Here is a 23758-nt window from a genome sequence, read left to right as displayed (position 1 = left end):
TCTATATCTGTTTTCATGAGAAGCCACTTTGAAGATATCAATATGTAATACAACCACCATTGTTAATTCCCTACACTTTGTTTGTAACTCTGTATTGTCTGTATTGTGCTTGTGATATGTTGTAAAATGTTGTATGTCTGCTAATGTTTCCCTCCTTTTATCCTTAAAATAAAAAAAAAAAAATCAGAATCAACCCCATGCACCTTCAGCCATTTGATTTTTGACAAAGGGGCCAAAAACACGCTGAAGAAAAGACAGCCTCTTTAACAAAAGGCTGCTGGCAAAGCTGATTATCCAAGTGCAGAAGAATGAATCTAGACTGTTATCTCATATTCTGCAGTAAAAGCAAATAAATATGGATTAAATACTGTACCTAGACATTAAAACAGAAACAGAAAAATCAACAGGGTGAAGGGATGACCTACAGAACGGGAAAAAATGTTTTACCAGCTACACCTCAGGCATAGAATTAATATCTAGAAAGTACACAGAACTCAAAAATTTACAACACAATAAACAAAAGACTCAGTGAAAAAATGGGCAATTGAAATAAAAATAAACGGCATGGTGTCTCATGCCTGTAATCCCAGCACTCAGGAGGCTGAGGCAGGAGGATGGTTGTGAGTTTGAGCCTGGGCTACAAAGTGAGCCAAGGCCAGTCTGAACTTCATAGTGAGATCCTGTCTCAAAAAGACAAAAAAAAAAAAAAAAAAGGAAAGAAATGAATAGACATTTCTCAAAAGAAATACAAATGGCCAGTAAGTACATGAAAACAATGCTTATCCTCTTTGACCATCAAGGAAATGCAAAACAAAATTACACTGAGAGTCAATCTCACTCCAGGAACAATGGCTATCATCAAGGACTCAAAAAACAGCAAATGCTAGTGAGCTTGTAGGGGAAAAAAAACTCTTCTACAGTGTTGGTAGAAATGCAAACTAGCACAAGTCCTATGGAAAAATCAGTATGCAAATTCCTCAAAAAACTAAAACTAAAAATTCCACTTAATCCAGATAGTCTCCTTATGAGTATCTTTCCAAAAGAGTTAAAGACTTCACTTTACAGTGACACATGCATAATCATGTCTATAGCAGCACAACTCACAAGTCTTGGAAGATGTCTCTATGACCACCAACAGGTGAATGAACCAAGAAAATGTGAGATAAAGTACACAATGGAGTACTACTGAACCATGAAGAAGGATTAATTTGAATCATCCATAGGAAAATGGATGTGCCTTGAGATCATGATGCTAAGTGAAATAAATCAGATACAAAATGTAAAACACCATATAATTTGTTTAATTTGAAAAACCCAAAATATTAATAATTTAAAGAGTAAAATAAAAGAGAGGAGAAAACAAGAGAGGTAAAATTTCTAGAGATGAGAAGGAGATCTGAGGAAGGGGGAACGGTTAAGTGCAAGGGGAAGGAGAAATAAAAATGATCAAATGTAATATGTATATATACCCATTCCCCAAGTGTTGGGGAACCACGAATCACAAACTGAGTCTAGGGGACATCCACGCTGGTTCTTGTCCTGTGCTGGAGCCAGATTGGAACTCAGAAACTGCCAGCTCTTTTCTGGTTATGGTTGGAAGCCCCAACGGCCAGTGACTGCTGTGGCGCTCACAGGGCAAGCCAAGACCTGCTGGAGGCATCTGGGGAAACTACACTTTCCTCACCGTCCCTGTCTTGTCCTTGTCCCGGTCCTTACAAGAACGCTTTGCTCTTACCAGCCCACCATCGTCACCTTTACTTTTCACCCATTGCTTTTCATTCATTGTCCCTGACTCAGATGTAATGAATAAACATCAAGGATCTGGGTGGTTTGTGGCCTTCTGTTCCCCAAGAACAACTGGTCTCCCAGATCCCTGTCTGCACCCCTATTTCACCTCTTGCTCTCTTTCTTCCTGCCATTTGCTCTAGGCAAGAAATCAGGGTCACTGCAGGGCTCTCTGATAACTGGCACTGTGAAAAGGGTCCCTAATACCCAAGACAAATGTAATTATCTCATATTCACAAACTATACCAACAATAAATACATACATACATACATATATACATCACACCAGGACCAAGGTTGCATACTTCTGTATTATATCCAACATTATACCGGAAACTTTAGACACTAGAATAAAAAAGCTATCTCTGTTCACACCTTTGGATTAAACTGTATCTCCAGCCTTTTTCTTTATAATTTTTTTATTTTGAGACAGACTGGGCTGGAATATGCAATCCTTCTGCCTCAGCCTCCCAGAGTGCTCCCAGGCATGTGCTATGGTGCCTGGCTACCAGAAGATATTTTTTGCAGAAGTTGACAAAAAACTGATTTGAAATTTACCTGGAAATTCATATTCATAAAATTCTACTTGAGAATAGTTGACATTTTTGAAAAAGCACAAAATTGGAACATTCACATTATTTCAAGGCTTATCATAAAGCAACATTTATCAATATAGTGTGGTATCTGTATGACAATGTAACAATGGATCCAACTAGAGAGCAATATTAGGCCCACTGATATATGGCCAACTGATTTTCTTTCTTCTTTTTTTTTTTTTGGTGCTGGAAATTGAACTCAGGACCTTGTGCTTGCCAGGCAGGTGCTGTACCGCTGAGCTATACCCCTGGCCCCCCAATTGATGTTTTCAAAAATATGGACAACCAAGTGTTTTAATGAGGATGTTTTCAACAAACAAAGGTAGGACAACTGGATTATCTAAGATTTAGATAAAAATGAACTTCAATGCTGCTCTCAAACCATAAGCAAAATTAATTTGAAATGAACCACAGAAATAAAGGTAACAGCTAACCTCTGAAATTTCTATTAGAACTGGGGATAGTGGCACACTCCAATTATTGTGGCACTCTGGTAAGCTGAGGCAGGAAGATTGTAAGTGTGAGCCCAACCTGGATAATTTAGTGAGAATCTGTCCCTCTGAACAAATAGGACTGGGGATAGTCCTTAGTACAAAGGTCATGGGTTCAGTCCCTAGTACTGTAAAATAAAACAAAATTTCTTTCAAAACACACAGGAAAGAAATCTCCCTTGAGGCAATTTTCTTACACAAGATACAAAAAACATAAAAGGAAAAAAATTTTATACTGATTTCTTTGTACAATTTAACTTTCCACCCTTCAAAACACTTACCCTTCCTCAAAATTGGAAAGGCAAGCCAGAACAGAAGATATCTGCAGCACATGTATATGAAAAGGGGTATGTGTCCAGAACATATAAAGAGTTGTTATAATCCAGTAAGAAAATAATCTAATAAAAATGGGCAAACAAGTTAAACAAGTGCTTTAGAATACATATGAATGGCCAATAAGTATATAAAAAGAGGTTCACCATCATTAGTTATCAGGAAAACACAAACAAGAACCATCGTTCCACTCCATAACCTATATATTAATTATAACACCATTTTTTCAATAAGAAAATTAAAAGCTTGACAAAATCAAATGTTAGCAAGAATGTGAAACAACCAGGCTGTCATACACTAACGGCACAAGTATAAAATGGTATAGAATGATATAAAAACAGTCTGGCAGGTTTTTTTTGAAGATAAACATACACTTAACAATAAAAGCAGCAATACATTCCTAGGCATTAGCTGTTTAACTGAGATAAAATAAAACACATGCCTGCACAGAAACTTGTACAGTCCATGAATACTCACAGCTACTTTAGGCATATAGCCAAAACCTAGAAACACCTACTAACGGGTGAATGGATAATCAAACTGATACACATTTGTACCATGAAAAACTACTCAACTAGAAAAAAAGCCTGGATGAGTGAAAGAAGCCTAAATGGCTGTTATAGGACTTCATTTTCATGAAGTGGTAAGACAGGCAAAACTAATCTATAACAATAGAGAACAGATCAGTCCTGCCTGAAGCATGCGATGTGATGGCCAGCTTCGAGGGCACAGGGGATTTTCTGGGGTGATGGGTTCCACTTATACAGGAGTATTTAATCTGTCAAACTCCTTAGGACTTTAAACTTGAAATGGATGTACTTCACTGAATCACTGAATTACTCAAAATTGACTTAAAAATCAACCTGGTAATTCTCAAGAGCAAAAAACCACAAACATTCTAAGTATTGATTATCAATTCACATTTATCATCAATAATATGTATCCAAGGTATGCAAAGCAACAATTATTTGGTCATAACCAAGGGGGAAAATTGGCTATACTGTCTTCTTTACAAAGGACCTTCTCTACCATCCCCTATGCAAATTTTTTTTAAAAGAGAAAAAACAAAAACTATAATACAAAATTTCAAAACAAGATAGGAGAGTAACAACAGTTCATACATTGCATATTGTTATCTTCAAAGTAGATGCTCAGGTTACAAGGTATATTGAGCAAATTCGGCAAATTGAGCAAAACAATATAAGCACAAATATTTCCCTATGTAAATTTGATAAAATGATTTGTTAAATTCTAAGAATATTTCCGAGATTAAACGTTAATTTGAATGGTAGTTGAAATATAAAAATATTGAAATTTTAAAAAGGAAAATGCTGGTCTTAAAGAATGCTGATCTTGATGAAGTTCAGACTCAAAATCTACCTTATAAGCTATCCTTGGAGACTCTCTAGCTTGCATTGTACAATAAACAAAATTTAGTAATTGCTCTCTTCTTGCTTTTTATCCTACCAAGCTGTTCCATATCTCAATAACTTTGGATGTCTCCTCCCCTTTACCTGGAGACATACTTCACGGAAATTACGTGTTTTATTATTTCTTTATCCTATGGCACTATTAGTTCCTAGAAGACAAAGTAATTAACTTACATTCATTTTCACATTTCTTGTTCTGATACACTATCTACCACACATATAGAACTCAACTGGTCAACTGATAATAGCAGCATTGGAAATAACAATGAAGTTAGTGATTCCTGGCATTTCTAGTTGTGGGGGAAATGCAGCAAGGTTAAAAATGTCCCGATGAGCTTTTGGCAAGCTTTTTTACAACCTAAGAAAAAAAGGTAATAAGAAAAGGAGTGAAAAAAGGGGAGGAGCCCAGTCTCCCTGAAATTACCTTCACATAGGTTACCCAACTTTCTCTGTCACTCAACTGCTGCCCCACTCAACTCTATTCCCCACACATCAGCAGTAATGATGAACATCATTTAAATACTTTAAATGGATTAAACAGTTTACTTTGTGGTAAAGTGCTTAGAAGAGTACCTGGTTCAGAATTAACACTAATAAAAGTATTTATACTTAACAAATAAAAGTGTTTAATCCTTGCAACTCTGAGTACATTCCAATAATATTTTCATTTTATAGCTGAGGAAACTGAGGCACATAGAAGTGAGGTGACTTGCAGAAAGTTACATTAGCTATTACTACATATGGTAGAATTAAGATGTGAAATCAGGTGCTCTGGCTTTCAAATACTACGGTGATGCTGTCCTGTGTTCTGCTGCTTGCTGCAACCTATACTGTCTCAGAGTACTGGTTCAGCACGTATGCATTGAAAAAAAACAATGAATGAGTGATTCAAATGAGCAACTCCCAAAGTAAAATCATTAGGTATTTTCCATTTCAAACTATTCTATGGAGAAATTCTCTGGCCCAAAGATAAAATACATCTCTTATTTGTTCTCTCCTAGAAGTAAGAAATATGCACTGGCAAACAAGTAGAAAATCTTTAACCTAAAAGAACAGAAAAATGCTGCAATAACAAAAGTATATGGCGCCAGGAGTCCGTCTCTTCTCATCCTGGTGCTCCACCTGAAGGGTAAGAATATGAGCTATTGAAGCTGTTTCAGGCAGTATCTGTCAGGATGTATGGATGTTGCAACTTCTTTTCATTAATCCTAAAGCTTCTTTCTTTTTTTTTTGGTGGGGGAGAGGTAGAAGTCAACATAAAACTTCTCTTTTAAATATCTAGGTGGCATCCTGATGTTTTTTAAAATAAGCCATTGCTCAGGCATCAAATATATATGTCTGTTCTCTACTAGATCATACTTAGATCCCTTGTTTTCCACAATGAAATGATTCAGTGTCTTCATTTTTGTCTCACACTACAATATGAATTCATCTCACTTCAACTGCCCTCTGTTCAACTTTCTCTGACTCTACACTGTTTCGTTTTTGGGGGTTTTTTGCCCAATATCTGGTACCTGTACATTATAGCAGGTATGAATATATCATAGTGTTATGCAAGGGGAGGATTAACATTATCTAATTTTTTCCAACACTTCTGAAAGGCATTTGATAGTTTCTTGGGTCTCTGGTCTGCAATGGTCCTCTGAATCTGAACCTACAAGGAATAGAACCATCTCATAAAGATCCACAGCCCTTTGGTTATGCTATCTCCTGAGGGTACGTAACATGTGTCCATTGTAATTATCATGTGCTATGGTCTTCATGCATCTGCTAATGGCCCATGTGTTGAAGGCTCACTCACCAGCCTGTAGCACTACTGGGAAGTGGTAGAACTTTTGAGAGACAGGACCTAGTTGGAGAAAGTTAAGACATATTGGAACCATAATCCTTCTTCTTCTTTCTTTTCGCTACCCAGTAGCCATGAGGTAAGCAGTTTCCACCCCATGTATCCACCAGAGTGTACTCTCTTGCCACGGGGCCAAAAGTAACAAAGCCAACCAACAACAGGGTAAACCCTCGGAACCATGAGCTACAGTAATCTCTTATCTCAGGTATTTCATCACAATGACAAAAAGCTAACACATCTTAAAAACAGCAATCATTTGTTCTTTATTCTAGTAGTCATAATCCCTAACCATGGTGTGGGCACATAATAAACACTAAATGAGTTTTAAAAAGCATTTGCACCTAAATTTTGAGGATTCTAAAATCAATAATTCTGATTTTATCATTTAGGTATAGTTGGGATATCTTTCCCGCAATAAATTTTACATTTATTGCAATATAATCATTGGCTACTTTTCTGCCTCCTCACATGGCTTCACAAAATGTTTCTATACTTAAACAGCTATTAGCTTGCTTCTCTATTTCCTCAAAACAATGCCTAGGTGTTTTACTGAATTACCTTGAAAAGACCTTAAGGTTAATCCTTGAAGCAACTTCTAGAGATTTCTACCATATACTCTCTCTGCATGGGATTTTCCACCTGCTCCTTCTCTTTGTTTATGATACTTTACCTAGTTTCTGAGCCACTCATAGCAACACATTATGCCAACCTCATTCTCTTTTTCTCAAACTGCATCTAGTGGAGAATCCTCTTTATGACTTATTAAAAGTGAAAACAGGCCACGTTACTGGTTCTTTTAAAAACATTCCATTATAGTATTCTGACATCTAACAGTTTGGTCATTTCACTTACTGACCATTTTGTATCATGTTAAAGAAAACATTAAGAAAATAAGAACTAAAACATATATTCTTTAAATCAGAAAACATCACAGTGAAGTTGAGAGAGGAGACACAAGTGAGAACGTTAAAAAAAGTCATCTGTGGTGTTTCAGGATTTTTAAAGTCACACAGACCTGGATACAACTCTTAAACCTGCTCCACAGGAGCACAGCTCATAGTTTCCTCATTTGTACAATGATAATAATAACTACTTTACCTGTAGTTACCTCCTGTTAGGAGGCGATAAGGCAAAATGCTTAGCTTGATCATACAGGATGGGTAATCCGCAAATTGTGTATAGTATTGATAATAAGGAAATATCTACCCTGGGTAAAGAAGGCCTCCTAGAGGAGGTGACTCTGAAACTTGAGTCTCAACCGATAAAAAGGTAGAGGAAGGGATCAATATGAAACCGTAGAGAAAGAGTAAGTTCCCACCCTCACACTAAAGATTCTCTCTACTTATGTTAGCAACCTCTTCTCCTTTGAATTTCTCAATAAAAACTCCCTTCCATCCAGCCTGATGTATTTACTGATTTAGAAATACGCTTTGCTAATTTTCTTTTCTCTGCTAGTGTTAAGGCCACACATACCCCGACCCTAGAACTATCCTAAAACCTGTCCACTGTATAAGACCAGCTTTTTAAAACTGACCACACTGGTCTTTAGCTCTGTCCTTTTAAATTTCCCAGCACGGGATCAGATTACTAGGCTCCCTTTCACATTTCCCACTTCCTTTGCCCTTCCCCTATATACATGCCCCTCATACTTGTTAACCATTGGTACCTTCTGTACACTGAGATTTAAATTTTGCATGGGAACATCACGTCTCAGTTGGATTGTAAATTCCACAAACTGTTTTGTATATCCACAAAAAATAGAGCAAAGACTAGCACTTTAGTGTCAAATCCATTTGGTAGGTGAACAGAAAGAACAAATCAAAAACTTGTTAGTTAACAGTCTCAGTGTTAAACCTGGAGCATATGACTGATCTGTTAAAGGTTAAATGCTTCGATTTTATGAGGTTTTTGGCTTTTAAATTCTCACCTTGACATAACCTCAGCTCTATCAAGTGCCAAGTAAAAAGATTTTCCACTATGTATGGTGTTAGTAATTTAAGATGCCTCAAATCCTTCTGGGGATAAGCAGGATATAGCAAAATAAAGGCCAGGAGGAAAAGTTAGCAGTCAGCTTCTTAGCCATGTCTTTTATAGGGGAAGGTGGGAAACTGACAAACATGAAGTAAAATCCTTTGAAACTTAGTGGCCTTAGATCTTGGACAAATTCTTAACCTTTATGATACAAATTCTCCATCTAATAGTGCAGATTAAATACCACTCAGGGTTGCTGTGAAGATTTTAGCCTCGGTAAAATATAAATATGTACAGTATCTAGCATACTGCCAGAAAGACAGTATTTCCTTAATTCTTTAGTATTAAATACTATCAACCATCCCCTCCTCTGCAAGTCCTTTAAAATAAAACAAGGAAATACTCTCTTCTTCCCGCTCTAAAAACGGCATATTGGGAGCAACTTGCTGAAACCCATTGAGCCTTTAGGTCTAAACACGGGAATCCTAGTATTACCCCACGTACAATAAATAGGATTGCTTTAATGGCCAATTTCTACTTGTTATAGACAAGAACAGCTAGTGTACCATCATATTTCTTAGAGTAATTGAGTTTCTCCAACATTTAGGGGAACTTTACACTAAAAACAAGATGGACTCCTGTGGAAAAGAAAGAGAGACAATGTTTCATAAAAGATAAAGGGGAAGGAGGGAATGCTCAACTCAATCTTTGAAGGCATTTGAGATTGTTACCACTGCCTTTAACAATTTTTTAGATCCCCTACCTATTCCAAAGGGCAGGAAGTGAAAAGACAGAAAATAGCAAACAGGAAGCCAGATCTTTTGCAAATGGGAATGAGATATACAGATAAAGGTAGGGGGCGGGGCAAGGGAAGTAGGGGGAAGGTGAAGTAAAAAGAACTACAATGTTTAAGATCTGTTATACACACCATGACTGTAATCATTATATACTGCAAACATGTACTAATAAACATTTTAAAAATTAAAAAGATAAAATGCCCCCCATATACTAGCAAGAAACATGAATTGTTTGTTTGTTTGTGACAGGGTCTCACTATGCAGTTTAGGCCAGCCCTGAACTCCGCTATGTATGTATGCAGCCCAAGCTGGCTTAAAATTTACAGTCCTTCTGTCTCAACCTTTTGAGTGCTGGGATTACAAATATGTAAATAATTTAAAATAATATGGAGTAGGCCAAAAAATAAGGAACTCTTGGAAGTGGAGAGACCTCTTAAGTCATCCAGACAAAGCTTCTTCATACATAGTCAAGGAAGTAGCCATAATACATGGCAAGCTTTTTTTTGGCCTCCTCAGACATTCACTTCACTGACATAATTTCCCCATGATCTTATCTTTTATCTTGCACTAAGACAGAGTAGGTTCATTTGCCTCACAAAATGGACCTAAACACTAAAAATATGCAAGACTCCAATATTCTTGTAGTTACCCGACTAAACCAGCATGCCTCCAAACAGGAAGATGTTAAAAAAGAAAAAAACAACAAAGAGGGAAAATGCTGCCTACAAACAAAATACGTAATAAAATTACAGGCTTTTAATATTTCTCCTACAAAGATTTCCATAAGGCTATCATTACACAGAATTCTCTAGCGATAATTACTGACTTCTTCCCCATGCACCTTTTCAATGACACTATAAGAAAAAGCCGAATTAGACTGAGACCAAACTCCAGAAAGTGATAAACAGGAACCAGCAACATTTCCTTGTTAACCAAACCAACCAAACTTTAAATGACTTTTTATCCAAATTCAATCCTAAATTTGTGGTCCTGTTCTCCCAGAAAATTATATTGACATATGACTAAGATAAGAAAATGCATAGGAAAATTCAAGAAGCCATTTAATGGATTAAATCATTCTGAACAGATATACAATACAGACACTAAACCACTTTTGAATAAAATACAGCAACCCAGTATAATTAACCTTTTGCCCTTGAAGCATGCCCTAATTTCAATATTTCGAGGGAACAGTATAGCACTAAGAACTTTAGGTCTCCAAGATCAACAGGTTCAGGAAATGTGGGAAATGATAAGCTGAATATTAGAGAAACCTAGGCAAATATCAAAGAAAATGAAGTGATATTATATACTTTAAAAAGGTGTAGGCAAGGACTTTCTGAACAGAAATCCGGTTGCACAGGAAATAGCACCAAAAATCAACAAGTGGTATGATAACGTAGTGGATTGACAACTGGTCAACTTATAGCACCCAGCTGAACTGAGTGAGTGTGGTGCTGGGAGTGGGAGGCCCACCTGAGGACTGTTCTCAGCAGCACAAGAGGCAGAACTGGGAAAGAAGAAGAGGGCTGTTGGGAGCTGGAAGAAGTTGTTGGGAGCCTGTTGGAAACAGAGGGAAGCTGTAAAGAGCTGTTGATTTTCTTGGAGGAACTTGTTATGCTGGCTTTCCTAATGAGCTTGGCTGTTTTCATCCTCCAAGGAGCTCGAGACCTTGTTGGCACTGAGAATGGCTTCGGTTCACTTTGGGGGGCCTCTGGGCTTCACTCAGCATCGCTTCCTGGCTCTGGAGGGGAAGATGGCGCACTACTCAGTGTCCTGGAGAAGCTTGTCGTGTTGGCTTTCCTGATGGGAACTCGGCTGTCCTGATCATCGGAGGAGCTCGGGACCTCACTGTTGCTGAGGATGGCCATGGTACTTTCTTTTGGGAGGGGGGCTCTGGTTCTTATTTTGAGCATCGCTTCCTGGCTCCAGTACAGATCCCTCAGCCTGCTAGCACAGATACTTCATCCCACTAGCACAAACTTTCTAGCTTCCACCACTGACCTTTGGGCCTTCCAGTGCAGATCCACAAAACAGGCCTGCATGAGACACTGTCATGGGCTCTGGGCCTCCAGTTGGATTCATGGGAAGCATTATTATGGGCTCTAGGCCTTCAGCTGGACTCATGCAGGACATTATCGTGGGATCCAGGCCCTCAGCTGGATTTTTTGGTCCTTAGTGTGTGGACAGATCTCCTGCACTCTCTTGTATATGGTTCTTTGGGTGACTATTATAAATAATCTTATAAAATATGTGTCTTGTATTATACTGTTTCCCCTTGCAAAATAAACCCCCAAACCATAACAGATATCAAATTAAAAAGAAAAAGAAACAACTGAGTGAAAAGACTACCTACAGAATAGGAAATTTTTTTTGCCAGCTCTTCTTCAGACAACTAATATTTAGAATATATAAAGAACTAAAAATATTAGGACCCCCCCCTCCCAAATAAAAGACCCAGTCAAACTATGGGCACATGAAATGAATAGATACCTCACAGAAGTAGTAAAAATGGCCAATAAATACATGAAGGAATGTTCAACCTCGCTAGCCATTAGAGAAAAGCAAATTAAAATAACATTGAAACCTTATCCCAGAAAGAATGGCCATCATCAAAAACTCAAGTAATAATAAATGTTATTAATAAAGGTTACAGGCAAAAGGAATCCTTCTATATTGTTGGTAGGCCTGAAAACTAGGACAACCATTATGGAAATCTGAATAGAGATTTCTAAAAGAAACTATAACTAGAAATTCCATTTGACTCAGCTATTCCCCTTCTTAGTATTTTCCTAAAAGAGTTTAAGATATCATACTACAGGATGCCTATGGTTATAACAGCATAATCCCTAATTCCTAAATTTTGGAAGTGGCCTACACGTTCATCAACAGAAGAATGAATAAAGAAAATATAGTATTTACACACAAGTACTACTCTGCCATAAAGGAATATAAGTTTGAGTCATTCACAGGATAAATGGTGTACCTTGAGATCATAATTTTCTTCCAGCCCATGGCAGGCCTGGGCCTCTTTTTTTTTTTTTTTTTTTTTTTGTACCAGGAATACAACTCAGGCACTTGCCAGGCAGGCACTGTGCTGCTGAAGTATATCCCTGGCCCAAGATCATAATGTTAAGTGAAATAAATCAGATGCACAAGCTTAAATACTGCATGATTTCTCTTATACGAGGAACCCAAAATATAAATAAAGAGCAAAATAAAAGAGATGATAGGAAGTAAAGAGATCTTTTTCAAATGAGAAGGGATGAAGACATGGAAGGAGGTGGGAGGGAAAAGGGATAAAACAAGGAACTAAGATATTTTGTGTTTTGGGGTGCTGGGGACCAAATCCAGGGCCTCACATATGCTAGGCAAGGGCTATACCACTGAGCTACACTCCCAACTCCAGGAATTAATGGGTCATGTTCATGTACCAATGCCCCATAAGGAATGTAAACATTCGGTACTGCAAGCATGTACTAATAAAAAATTAAATGTTTGAAAAATAAAAATATTTATTTTTATTTCTAAAACAAGAAATGTAATATCTAAATTCTACATTGTTCTTGTCAGGAGATACTGGACATAGTGTGGATGCTGCAGCAAAGGGACCACATCAAAGTAGATTAAACTCTTACTAAGCATGAAGCAAGAAGCAGACCTCAAACAACAATCCAAGAGGCAAAGCAATAATAGGATAGTTAAACTAAATAAGGAAGAGGCAAAACAACTAGATGTCTTTAAGTACTTGCACAGCAATCAAAAACTTGCTTTAATTGGTCCCTAAAAGAAGTACAGTACCAATAAAATGAAAATAAAGAAAACTAAATTTTGCTTTAAAAAATTGTTTACCATGTTAGCCTCAAAAGTTACTAAGTACTGAGAAGAAATTTATATAAAGGTGGAAAAACTAATGTAAGAACTTTAGGCATATGGGATGAGTGAATAAAAGTTCAGGAGCTCACCTGGAGCACAATTCTAAATCACAAAGACTGACAATGAGTTACACTCCTATGAGTAAGACCAACTTTCAATTTTTTATAACAGGAAGAGACACACAAGGTATGGCTAATTCTGAAAACCACACTTTTTTTTTGGTGATACTGGAGATTGAACCTAGGGCCTTCACACTGAAAGACATCCCAAGCCCTTTTTATTTTTTGTTAATTGAGTCAGGGTCTCACCAAGTCGCTAGGTTGCCCAGGTTGAGCTTGAACTTGCAGTCCTTCTGCCTCAGCCTCCCAGAGCACTGGGGTTACTTGTGTGTGCCACCATACCCAGGTTGAAGCTGCTTTTGTAAAGAATATTCTATTGATGATTAAACTATTGCAAACTTTCAAATAAGAAAAGGCAATGAACTGTTCTGGATAGTAGCAATGGTGACAGAAAAGAATGAAAGGTTTTCGAAACAATTTGGAGATAGAGCTTATAACGTTTGATGGCTTATCAGAGTTTCTGGGAATAGAGAATATAGCAGGATTTATATGTCGGTCTAGCCATTAATCCATTAACAATAACAAGAGTAGCAAACACACTGAGAGAATAACCCATTTCAGTTTCACAACACCATGAAATGTATTCCACAATCATTACCACTTTACAAATGAGAAAATAAGGGTCACATCAGGTTAACTCTCTCTATACATATATATTTATTATATATATATTTTTTATAGATAATAAATACATATATAGAACGAAGTTAGACACAAGATTTGATCCTACGTAGTGTAATCCTAAAGCAAAAGCTCTAAATGGATAACTACATAACTGTCAAGAAAAGGCAATAAAGTCCAAGGAAGGCAGTTGGTAGTAACATTTAGGGCCCAGCCTAGGGAAGGGGATCAGAGAGGAAGAGGACAGCGCAGGTAAGTAAGGATTTGGCTATATCTGAACAACGAGGTGTTTAAAAAAATTCATATCGAACCCAATCCTTAAAGATAGAATTTAGGAATCTGAATTTTAATTTTTTAATCAAAAAGCAAAATCAAAACACCTTTAATAATTTTGCAGGTATACTAAGTTTGCAAGCTTCGGCAACAGACGGTTTCTGAGGTCTCTTCCTGCTCTAACATTGCAGTTGACAATGTGAATGCATTTCCCAGAAATCAAAGGACAGAGGGAGGGATCTTTGCTCCGGGAAAACAGCTATGCATTCATAGTCCACATCGTTTATGCTCCCATTTTTACTACACGTTTCATCTTACGAACTGAGATAGAGCAGCCAACAGCGGCCAGGATGTGGTGCCCACGATATGCTGGGTCACAAGCCAGCCTGTGCCTATTCTTTTCTAGCACTGTTATCAGAAAGAAAATTTCTGACTATAAATACCGGTGGGGATCCGACTGGGCTATCAAGGGGAGTCCCGTGACCTGCCAGTGATGGATGCCAATATATTCTTTCTACGTGCCATAAAGAGTTACAGGAAACCTCTAGGTCGTGGCCTTCCTGCTCTGAGGGCAGGTAAATCCGGCCCAGAAAAACTACTGTTAGCTCTGCAAGGACACAAAGTCCCCTAATCCTACCTGCGGGTCCTCTAGTAAGATTGATCTCTTCCTCAGTGACCAAATAATCCACTCTTCCGTTCATGTTTTATTGCTCGCCTGGCTGCTTCTGTGGACGGCCCGGGGCTCTGCACAGGTGAAGGTGAATCAGCCCCCGGAGCCACAGGCTAATCACAGCCCTTTCAGCTTCCGCAGCCCGCGGACCGGAAAAGGAAGCCGCGGGCGGCGGCGCTGGGAATGCCGGGAGTTGGCGATGGCGGTTACTGTGCCCCGCCGCTCTCTCAAAGCACGCTTTGAGGTAAACCTACGAGTAGCTACAACAGACAGTTTACCATTGAAAGAAGTTGGGAAGGTGGCGGCAGAGGGACGCTATAAGATGGGGGACATTAAGTGAATGGATGTGGACAAGGAAATTTTTTCAGTCTCCAGCTATTCCAGAAAATCTCTACACATACAGAAAACAAGAAAAAAATCAGTTTTATTATTGTACCAGCGTCAAAACAGAATGGGACGAGCGTCACAGGCAATCTAATGAGATTACAAAGTCAGACAGAAATCGTACCTTTTGTGTAGCCAAACAGTTGCAATACACAGAATATATATTCTTACATGGGAGGACTTGACAGTTCTGTTTACTATTTGGTAATTGTCCCTTGGCGTGGCCAGCGTGTTAGTTAATTTATCCAAAGGCAAAACAAAACTTCTCTTTCTGACAAGTACTTACAGAGCTTGGATCAAGACATTTGGGATAATTATCATAGTGTCAGAAAATGAGAGCACTGTGTTCCTTGACATTTCAAAAGGTTATTGATCGGGACCTTAAGAAAAAGATTCTTGGCTTGAATGTGGCAAGAAATTTATTTAACTGTTCAGAGTCTACGTTCCTGGTTTATATCTGACAAGATGCTTATTTGACTTTTTTTTTTTTAAAAAAAGATGTATACCTATAGAGATAAAGAAGAAGGATTATAATTACAAGTTTGGTCAAGGAAATACTCTGAGAAAAGAGAAAAGAGAAAAGTCTCTTTTTTTGACAATGGGGGAGATTCCATTTTTTTTTTTTTCTTTTAAACCCTTAGAAATAAAGTGCCCAGACTCCTTCACTTTGGGATAGGGCGTGTCATTTCAAACAGCTTTGAAGGAAACTTAAGAGAACAAAAACAAAAGCCTTGAGGGCCAGGAAGATGACCCAAATGTGTGAGATGGTCACAAGGATTGGGGGAATACTAGAGGGTTGGAGTACAGGCCCTCTGTACCAGCGCCAATATATAGGCATTCAAATTTAAAAACAAAACCAGCAACTACTGTGTTTGCCAAACAAAACAAGACAGGCAAATTCCACAGGAAATCCTCTTATTTGTTCACTCTGAAAGAAGTTGGCATGGAATAATAGCAAGAACACAGCAGACAAATCTAACAGGGTTTAGTTACACCTTTTCCAATTGTCTGATTTGAACATAAGATCTCCAAACTGCTTATCCTTGTAAATAGCTCACTAAAAGTATTCCCATGATTCAATGAATTTTCAGAATTACATTTCTATGTAGAACTCAATCAGATTCATGCTATCCTAACTTCTGACCCTCCTCCATATGTGTTGGCTAGATGAATAAATAAAATGATCATGTTTTAACAGACTGAAAAAAGATAAGTGGCACTGGAATGCCAAGAGAAAAGAAATCAAATAGAAATTAAAAAAAAATTTGGAAGTGAAAACACTATGCAGATTCTTGTAGACCACTGGGATGAAAATCGCTACTCTATACCTTGGAAGATTGTCATTTTGATCTCAGCACGTAGCTTCAGAGGACACACATATGGCAGTGAAAGAAGAAGGAATCATTTAAATAAGTTCAGAGATGCCAGTAATATGTGGAGTGACAGGGAGGACAAGCATATTGCCTTTGTCCCCTAATAGAAGTATCATTTTAAGAATAGGAAACTAATATATAGGAAGGCAGAAATCAGAAAACAGGAAATAGGAGTTTACACTCAGATAAAACAATTGAAAAAAATACTATGAAATTGGAATGCTAATGCGGATATTTGGGAAAGAGAGAAAGGAGCATAGAGTCTGTGAGATCATGCTGACAAAATAAGCTAGAGATGGCTTGTGAAAGAAGGATAGTGCAGAAATAAGCACTTAATTCTATATGCAAATTAAAGTTTACTTCTCTCACACTAAAGAACTCTAAAGAGATGGACTGCCCTGGGCTATAGGGAAGGTCTGCAGTCACCAGAGTGACAGGTTCCTTCCATCTTTCTGTCACCACTTCTGCCCCCATCCCCGAGGTGTACCTTTTTATTATGAGTGAAGATGGCAAAGATTATTTTTGGAATTTCCACCATCATATCCACATTCCAAGAAGGTAGTGAAGAAAACCTAGAAATATACACTTCTTGTACCTCATTGATCAGGGACCTAGTCGTATGGTTATATTTAACTGTAAGCAAAACCTAAGTTATATTTCATTGAGGTAGAGATGTGCCTCTAAAAAATCAGGATTCTTATTAAGAAGGGAGAATAAATATCGGAGACCATTGGTGGTTACTTCATGTAAGAAATGAATTTCTGTCTGAACTAACCATTCTCTTCAAAGGCTGTGTCCGTGAATATATAAAAGTAAGGAATCTGAAGGCAAATTTAATCCACCATTTGCAAGATCAATGGAAACCATGCTCACCCCTTACTCAGAGTGGGTTCTACTTTTGTACATTTCAGGTCATATATTCACTTTATCTTTCTAATCTCTTACCTGCTTTGATGCCCCTTCCCACATCAGTATTTTATTTTAATCTCTTACTTGCTTTGATATCTCTCCCCATATCAGTATTTTATCAGCCTCTCTGATGACTAGTGTATGGATATATTTGCATTTTGGACTTACCCACTCATTTTTCCTTTGATGTAACCTTTTTTCCAAATTGCTGCCCTATAACTGATCATTTTGGTTTCAAACTAGCATATCTTATATCTTTTTCTGTGCTTCCTTACATGATCAAGTCTCTAACTGACCTTTTTTTTTACTTTTTATATTGTTATATTTAATAATTTGATATTAGTTTGTTAGGATTACCACAACAGACACACAGAATGGTGATTTTAACAATGGAAACTTACTCTTCCACACTTTTGGGAGCTGGATGTCCCAGATCAATGTGGTGATTTCCTCAGAAGCCTCTATCCTTGGTTTGCAGATGACTGTCTTTTCCCTCTATCTCCATTCACATGATCTTTCCTCTGTGTGCACACATTTTTCCAAATTTTCTCATCTTTTAAGGCTATCAGTCATATTGGATTAGGACCTACTTGGCAGACCCTATTTTAACTTACTTTTTAAAAGCTTTATTTCCAGATAAGGTTACTTGCTGAGATATTGGATATTAGGGCTTGCACATATGAGTTTTTGAGATGCAAAGTTTAGCCCAGTCATGGGGGACCTATGCCATGTGTGCCATAGCCACCTGTTTGTTATTGAAAGCTCTAAAAGGTTCACCATGACTGGTTTAGCCTATAGCACAGATTCTAGTGAAGTCACAGATTTTGGAAAGTAGCATTATCTATCTCTGCTCTGGCCTATTACATGTTGATTTCACAATTTAATCCTGATAGCAGTATTATTTCTTTAATTTCCAAGTTTTTAGGGAAAGTTGCTCTGTAGGCCCCAACTATTAGTGACAGCAAGATTGATTTACAGTCATTTCATTTTCTAGCAACATTCTTGGCCTGTGTTCTCTGTTTTTCTGTACATATACATTCTCTTTGCAAGAAATCTAACTCATTCCTCTGGCTATAGATAATATTAGTACGCTGGCCTTTACCTATCTTCATGGAGCATCAGTTTTGTGTAACCCAGGTGCCTACATGGCATCTCACAATTTGGCTGCCTATTTTGCACCTTAAGTTACCATATTAAAAACAGAATTATTAATCTGTGTACCCTTAAACTGATAGTCTTTACGCTTCCTTGAGTAACTTAATGTACCTACTTAAAATAAAAATCATAACAACCATTGATTTCATTCTTTTCCTCTTATCTACATTCAACCCATCAGAAAGTCATGTCCATACAAAATACAGTCTGTGTCTGACCATCTCTACTACTATTGTCTTGTTACAATCCACCAGTATTTATTGCTTCTACTTCTGCTGTTTATCCTACCAATTTGGCTTGGTGCTCACTGTCCATCACTTACCCAGTCTTTCTACAACTTGAGCAATCTTACACAAATGTAAATCAGATCACGTCATGCCTTTGCTTAAAATTCTTCATCAGTTTTATCTCACTTAGCACACGATCAATATCCTTAGTATTGCCTCTTAGGACCACAGTCTGGCTCTGTATAGTTCTTTAACTCCTCTACAACCGTGTCTTCTTTCCCTTCCTCATTACTTTGCATCTACACTGGGCTTTTTTTCCTCAAACAAATAAGTTTGGTTTTGCTAGAGATATTTGCATTTGCTGTGTCATCTGCCCCACTTCTTGTATACTACTTCATCTCTACTACGTGAAAGAGTTACCAACACATAGTAGGTCTTCAGTGAATGGATGAATTTCAAGGATGATAAAATTTAAACTCAGGCTCTTGCTAAAGGTCACAATGCAATTGTCATTTGCAGTCTCATCACCTGCTCCCACTCGTGTCCTAGCTCTGCTGCCTGTATTCCTCTCAGCTGTTCTTGCTCATATTGCTAGTTCACTTGAAATGAATACAAAATAATTGGTTTCAAAAGGCAGCCACATTTTCCTCAGAACTCAAAAGAAAAACTTTTTTTAAAAATAAGCTTAAAGATTGGATATCATGCCAGATCAGCAGCAAGAATAAACCATGGCTTAGAGGATATCAAATAAATTTATACCAAAACATAAATCAAAGGTCTAGTTTTTTCACTACACTGATTTTTAAAAAACTTTTTACAAAAATTGTGCCATGACAAATACTATAGATGTCTATAAGAGAGTAAGTAGCTCAGTGTGAACAAATAGCTCATGTATATTCATGTGCTGCAGCTAATTTTAGACAAAATCATGGCTTCAAACATGAGCTTTTAAAACAAGAATATCACAGCTTACCAAATCTTGATTTGATTAATTTTGTCAATAAATTAAAATATAGCTAATGTATATTCATAAAAACATTACAAGAATACATATATGTATAATACCCCCACAAAGTCCTGGGTCAGAGTTTGCGGGCTTGGTCATTAGCAGATTTTTCCGTACAAGCTAACTAATAACTGTTTGCAAAAGCACCCGCAATTTTAAGGAAACACAAGTATCTTTTGAGGGGGCTAGGGATTTAGTTCAGCGGCATAGCGCCTGCCCAGCAAGCACAAGGTCATGAGTTCGATCCCCAGTACTGGAAAAAACCAAAACAAACAAACAAACAAAAAAGATCTTTTTTGGTGAGAGGTTTACAAGTAGCCAATCTTCAGTGCTCCTTGCTGCGATTGGCTGCTGCCCTGTAACCCACCTCCAGCAGGTGCACCAGCATTCCCATATCATAACAGGTTCCTGTATGTTTGTAGTTTTCTTAAGTGTCTTGGTTTTGTCCTTCTTAAAGCCCTAAGATCCCTAAGATGCAGCCCAAATGCCCTCCACTAAGGCTTTATTAATAAAGTATTTTATTAACTTAAATTATTTAACTGTGTGAGACAGCATAATTAGGTTTAAACTATCAAAATAGGCATACATCGGCAGTTTTCTGACCATACCTGAAATTCATGGATTTTTCCCAATTTGCAGGTGCTCTAGGAACATAACCCCCACAAATTTCAGGAGTCCAGTGTACATATATGCACACACATGTCTACATAAATTCCTGGGAAGGATCCAGATGTTCTCTCTTTGTAGTCACTTCCTATTCCTAGATTTAAAGACCATTTCCTACTTCAAAATCACATCCAAGGGCCGGGGATATAGCTCAGCGGCATAAGCGCCTGCCTGGCAAGTGCAAGGTCCTGAGTTCGATTCCCGGTACCAAAAACAACCCCCACCAAAATCACATCCAAGACTATCATTATCTCTCTTCTGTCATGAGTAACTTGTTACAAATATTGCTGATGCCCTGGAAACAAATCCAGAATAACCTTAAAGACTGGATATTAGAGCAGATTAGCTTCAAAAGGCAGCCTTGTTTTCTTCAAAATTCAAAAGAAAAGCTTTTTTAAAGCAAATAAATAAAAATAGGATACTATGACTGATTAACAGCAAAAATAAACCTTTGATTGTGTAAGGGTTGGCACCGGTAACCCTCACATTGTTCAAAGGTTAACTATATCTAGTATATATATTCAACCAATACTAAATTAATCCATTTGAAAAGTCTCAACCTAGTGTCCTTCCAATTCTTCTGGATGTTATGAGAACCATAAATTAATTATGTAGTAATTCCTAACTCAGAGCAAATGAAGTAACCCATTTTAAAACGCCACTGAAAATTACAGTTCTGCCTTTGTAGGAGTGAAGCCTTAAAGATACTGCAGTTTTGCAGCCACTTAATCTCAAGGTTCAGATTCACAAATAACAAAAGCCTTTAACACCAAGGTAAAAGTAATATTAACAGTTTTAATAAATTAACAGTTTATTAACTTATTTAATAAACTGTTAATGGACACATACATGATTACACAGAAGAAAGAAAAAGTACAGGAAGAAAGTTACATCAGATCAGAAGAGCTTCAACACCTGAGATTCTAATTCCAATGTCGGGGAGTCCCAATATACAGCTTTCAGGGTTCTGACTAGGAAGTGTCAAGGGAGAACGTCTTCTCCATGGATGGGACCCCAAAGTCCCCTCCCAGTAAGGCCCCTTAAGTAGCAGTTGAGACAAAAGGACAGTGTCTGGACTGTATGCATGACTAGAAGTAGGGAGTTGGTAGCCCTTAGGAACTGGCCAAGTACCTGAGGGAACAAATATTTAGGTCTTCTAGATAGGTAAGAGACTATCCTTGGAAGCTGGCCAAGCTCACATGGAGTTTCTCTTCATATTGGGCTGTCCTGCCTAGCTAGCTTAACACCTGATCTTTACAACAAGGCCATGGCACTGTGTTATGAACAAGGAAGATCCTTCTGTACTTAATTTTAACCCTCAGGAAGGGATTAAATTTGGGGAAATTTGTCAAAGAATCCCCTCACAGAGTGAAAAATATATATTTCATAATAGAAATGAAGTTTACTGGGTCCTTCACAGTTCAGGAGGGTGCAAGAAGTGGAGGGAACATCTGAGGCAAAAGCAGGCAAAATGAGCAGGGCCTTGAGAAGTTAGAACAAAGACAGTAAATCTTGCCAATTAAAAGAACTGTTTGATCTGTAAGGTTGCCAGTTTATTGCTCTGGAATGGGGAGTGTCAGTCCCCTCAGCTGCAGTCTTGCCTTGCTTCAGAGGCTGTGAATCCAGACAGCACTGCGGTCAGCAATTTAACTCTTACACAGCCTGGTCCCCAACAGAGTATTACACAGTGAAAAAAAATGTCACTGGAAGAAAGATGTAGTTTTTTGTTTTTTGGTTTGTTTTTGTTTTTGTTTTTGTTTTTTTCCAGTACTGGGAATTGAACTCATGACCTTGCACTTGCCAGGCAGGCACTGTGCCACTGAGCTAAATCCCCAGCCCCAGAAAGATGTAATTTTGATGTCTGGGTGAGCATAATGAAGCAAGGCTTGAAACTTATTATTGTTGTAAAGATGATATCTTCAAGGCCATGCCAGATTTGGGAGACGTACGATGAAGAACTTCCAGAGTAACAGGGTAAAAGACCTTTTTAGTAACTATTTGGAGCATAGGTATCTGCTGGACAGAACTGTGCCTTCATTGGAAAGAGCTCGAGGAAGAGTAAGGCTTCTTGACAGGGCAGCACTAACAATAAACTGTAAAGCTTTGGCTCTAGCTTTATTAGGTAGATTGTCAGTCTTAAATCCTGGGCAAATGGAATACTGAATTAAACAGGCTGGCTTTCAAAGTGAGAAGTAACAAGAGTGTGATAATTCTTCATAGAAATAGCCTCAGAAGCTATTTCTAAGAAAGCCTGGATTTTCCTTCCAACATCAAAAGATTGATTATTTTGCCAAACCTTACGGTAGGACCTCAGCTTTCATGGGACATACAGAATTATTTGAAGATGGAGAACATGGGAATGTGAATAAGGAGGCTTATTTCTTTTAAATTTCTTGTTATTCTCATTAGCGGTAGATGGAGTACAATTGTTCAGGATAAAAGATCTATTAATAATGCTAGGAGAAGCTCTTCAGATGCCCACCATTCATGTCCCAGGTAGAGGAGTATACAATGTGGGGACTGACATACTTACTGCAAGCAGAGGCAGCAGGTGGGGGTAGGCAGCTGGGTGCTTCTGGCATCCAACTTGCAGTATCCCCAGCATGTTAGAGGTAGAAATCACTGCATCCCATAAATTTGTACCATTAAAATAATAATTATAAAAGGAAAATCTTGGTCTTAAGAAATGACTCACTTATATATTATGCATCTCTGTTTGCAGATTTATGTACATGGACGAGGGCTCTTTAAAATTTGAATTTGTTATGCCTGGTCTCTGCTGACACCATATCATGTTGTCATAGCAATTGTCCCTATGGACACTTCTGTTGGGGGACAAAACTTTGTCCAATATTAGATCCAGATGTATTCTTAGACCTTGCTTTATAGTTGTACATTTTCTTCTCTCCTATTGGAGAGAGTTGGCCTGCCTACCGTCTTTGACCACATTTCCCTTCAACAATTGATACGGACATGATGTCTTTATGACCTTATGAAAATAATCCTCAGGATTTTTATTTAAAAAACAATTAGTTGCTTGGTAGCTAATTAGTAAGTTTCCCACTTATACGAGGCGTCAGACCTGCTCTGAGTTTGTCCAGTTTTCTTTTTTAGGCATCTAACGTGTTAGGATGTTAATAAAATTTGACACGTGTCAAGATAAATTCATCTAAGAAATTTTTGAAAATCTTAACAGTCCTCTCACTTAAGACATGTAAAAAAGATTTTCT

At 37.8% G+C, this 23758-nt stretch overlaps 2 protein-coding genes across 2 annotated transcripts in view; both read right to left on the bottom strand.

The window, feature by feature from the left end:
• The window catches only part of Synj2bp (synaptojanin 2 binding protein), a 46618-nt gene extending 31645 nt beyond the window's left edge, over positions 1–14973 (bottom strand). Inside the window, exon 1 of the mRNA XM_005399019.1 lies at positions 14776–14973. Within this exon, the coding sequence (XP_005399076.1) occupies positions 14776–14839 (64 nt within the window). The 5' untranslated portion in view covers positions 14840–14973. The remainder of the gene's footprint in view (positions 1–14775) is intronic.
• Positions 14843–23758, bottom strand: part of LOC102013488 (disintegrin and metalloproteinase domain-containing protein 29-like) — a 60518-nt gene continuing 51602 nt past the window's right edge. The window contains exon 2 of the mRNA XM_005399240.1: positions 14843–15045. Within this exon, the coding sequence (XP_005399297.1) occupies positions 14843–15045 (203 nt within the window). The remainder of the gene's footprint in view (positions 15046–23758) is intronic.

This window comes from Chinchilla lanigera, unplaced genomic scaffold (assembly GCF_000276665.1).
Source record: "Chinchilla lanigera isolate Chin_1 unplaced genomic scaffold, ChiLan1.0 scaffold00065, whole genome shotgun sequence".
NCBI classification, from domain to species: Eukaryota; Metazoa; Chordata; class Mammalia; order Rodentia; family Chinchillidae; genus Chinchilla; species Chinchilla lanigera.
The sequence above is the reverse complement of the archived record's forward strand: the minus strand, read 5'-3'. Positions and strand labels throughout refer to the sequence as shown.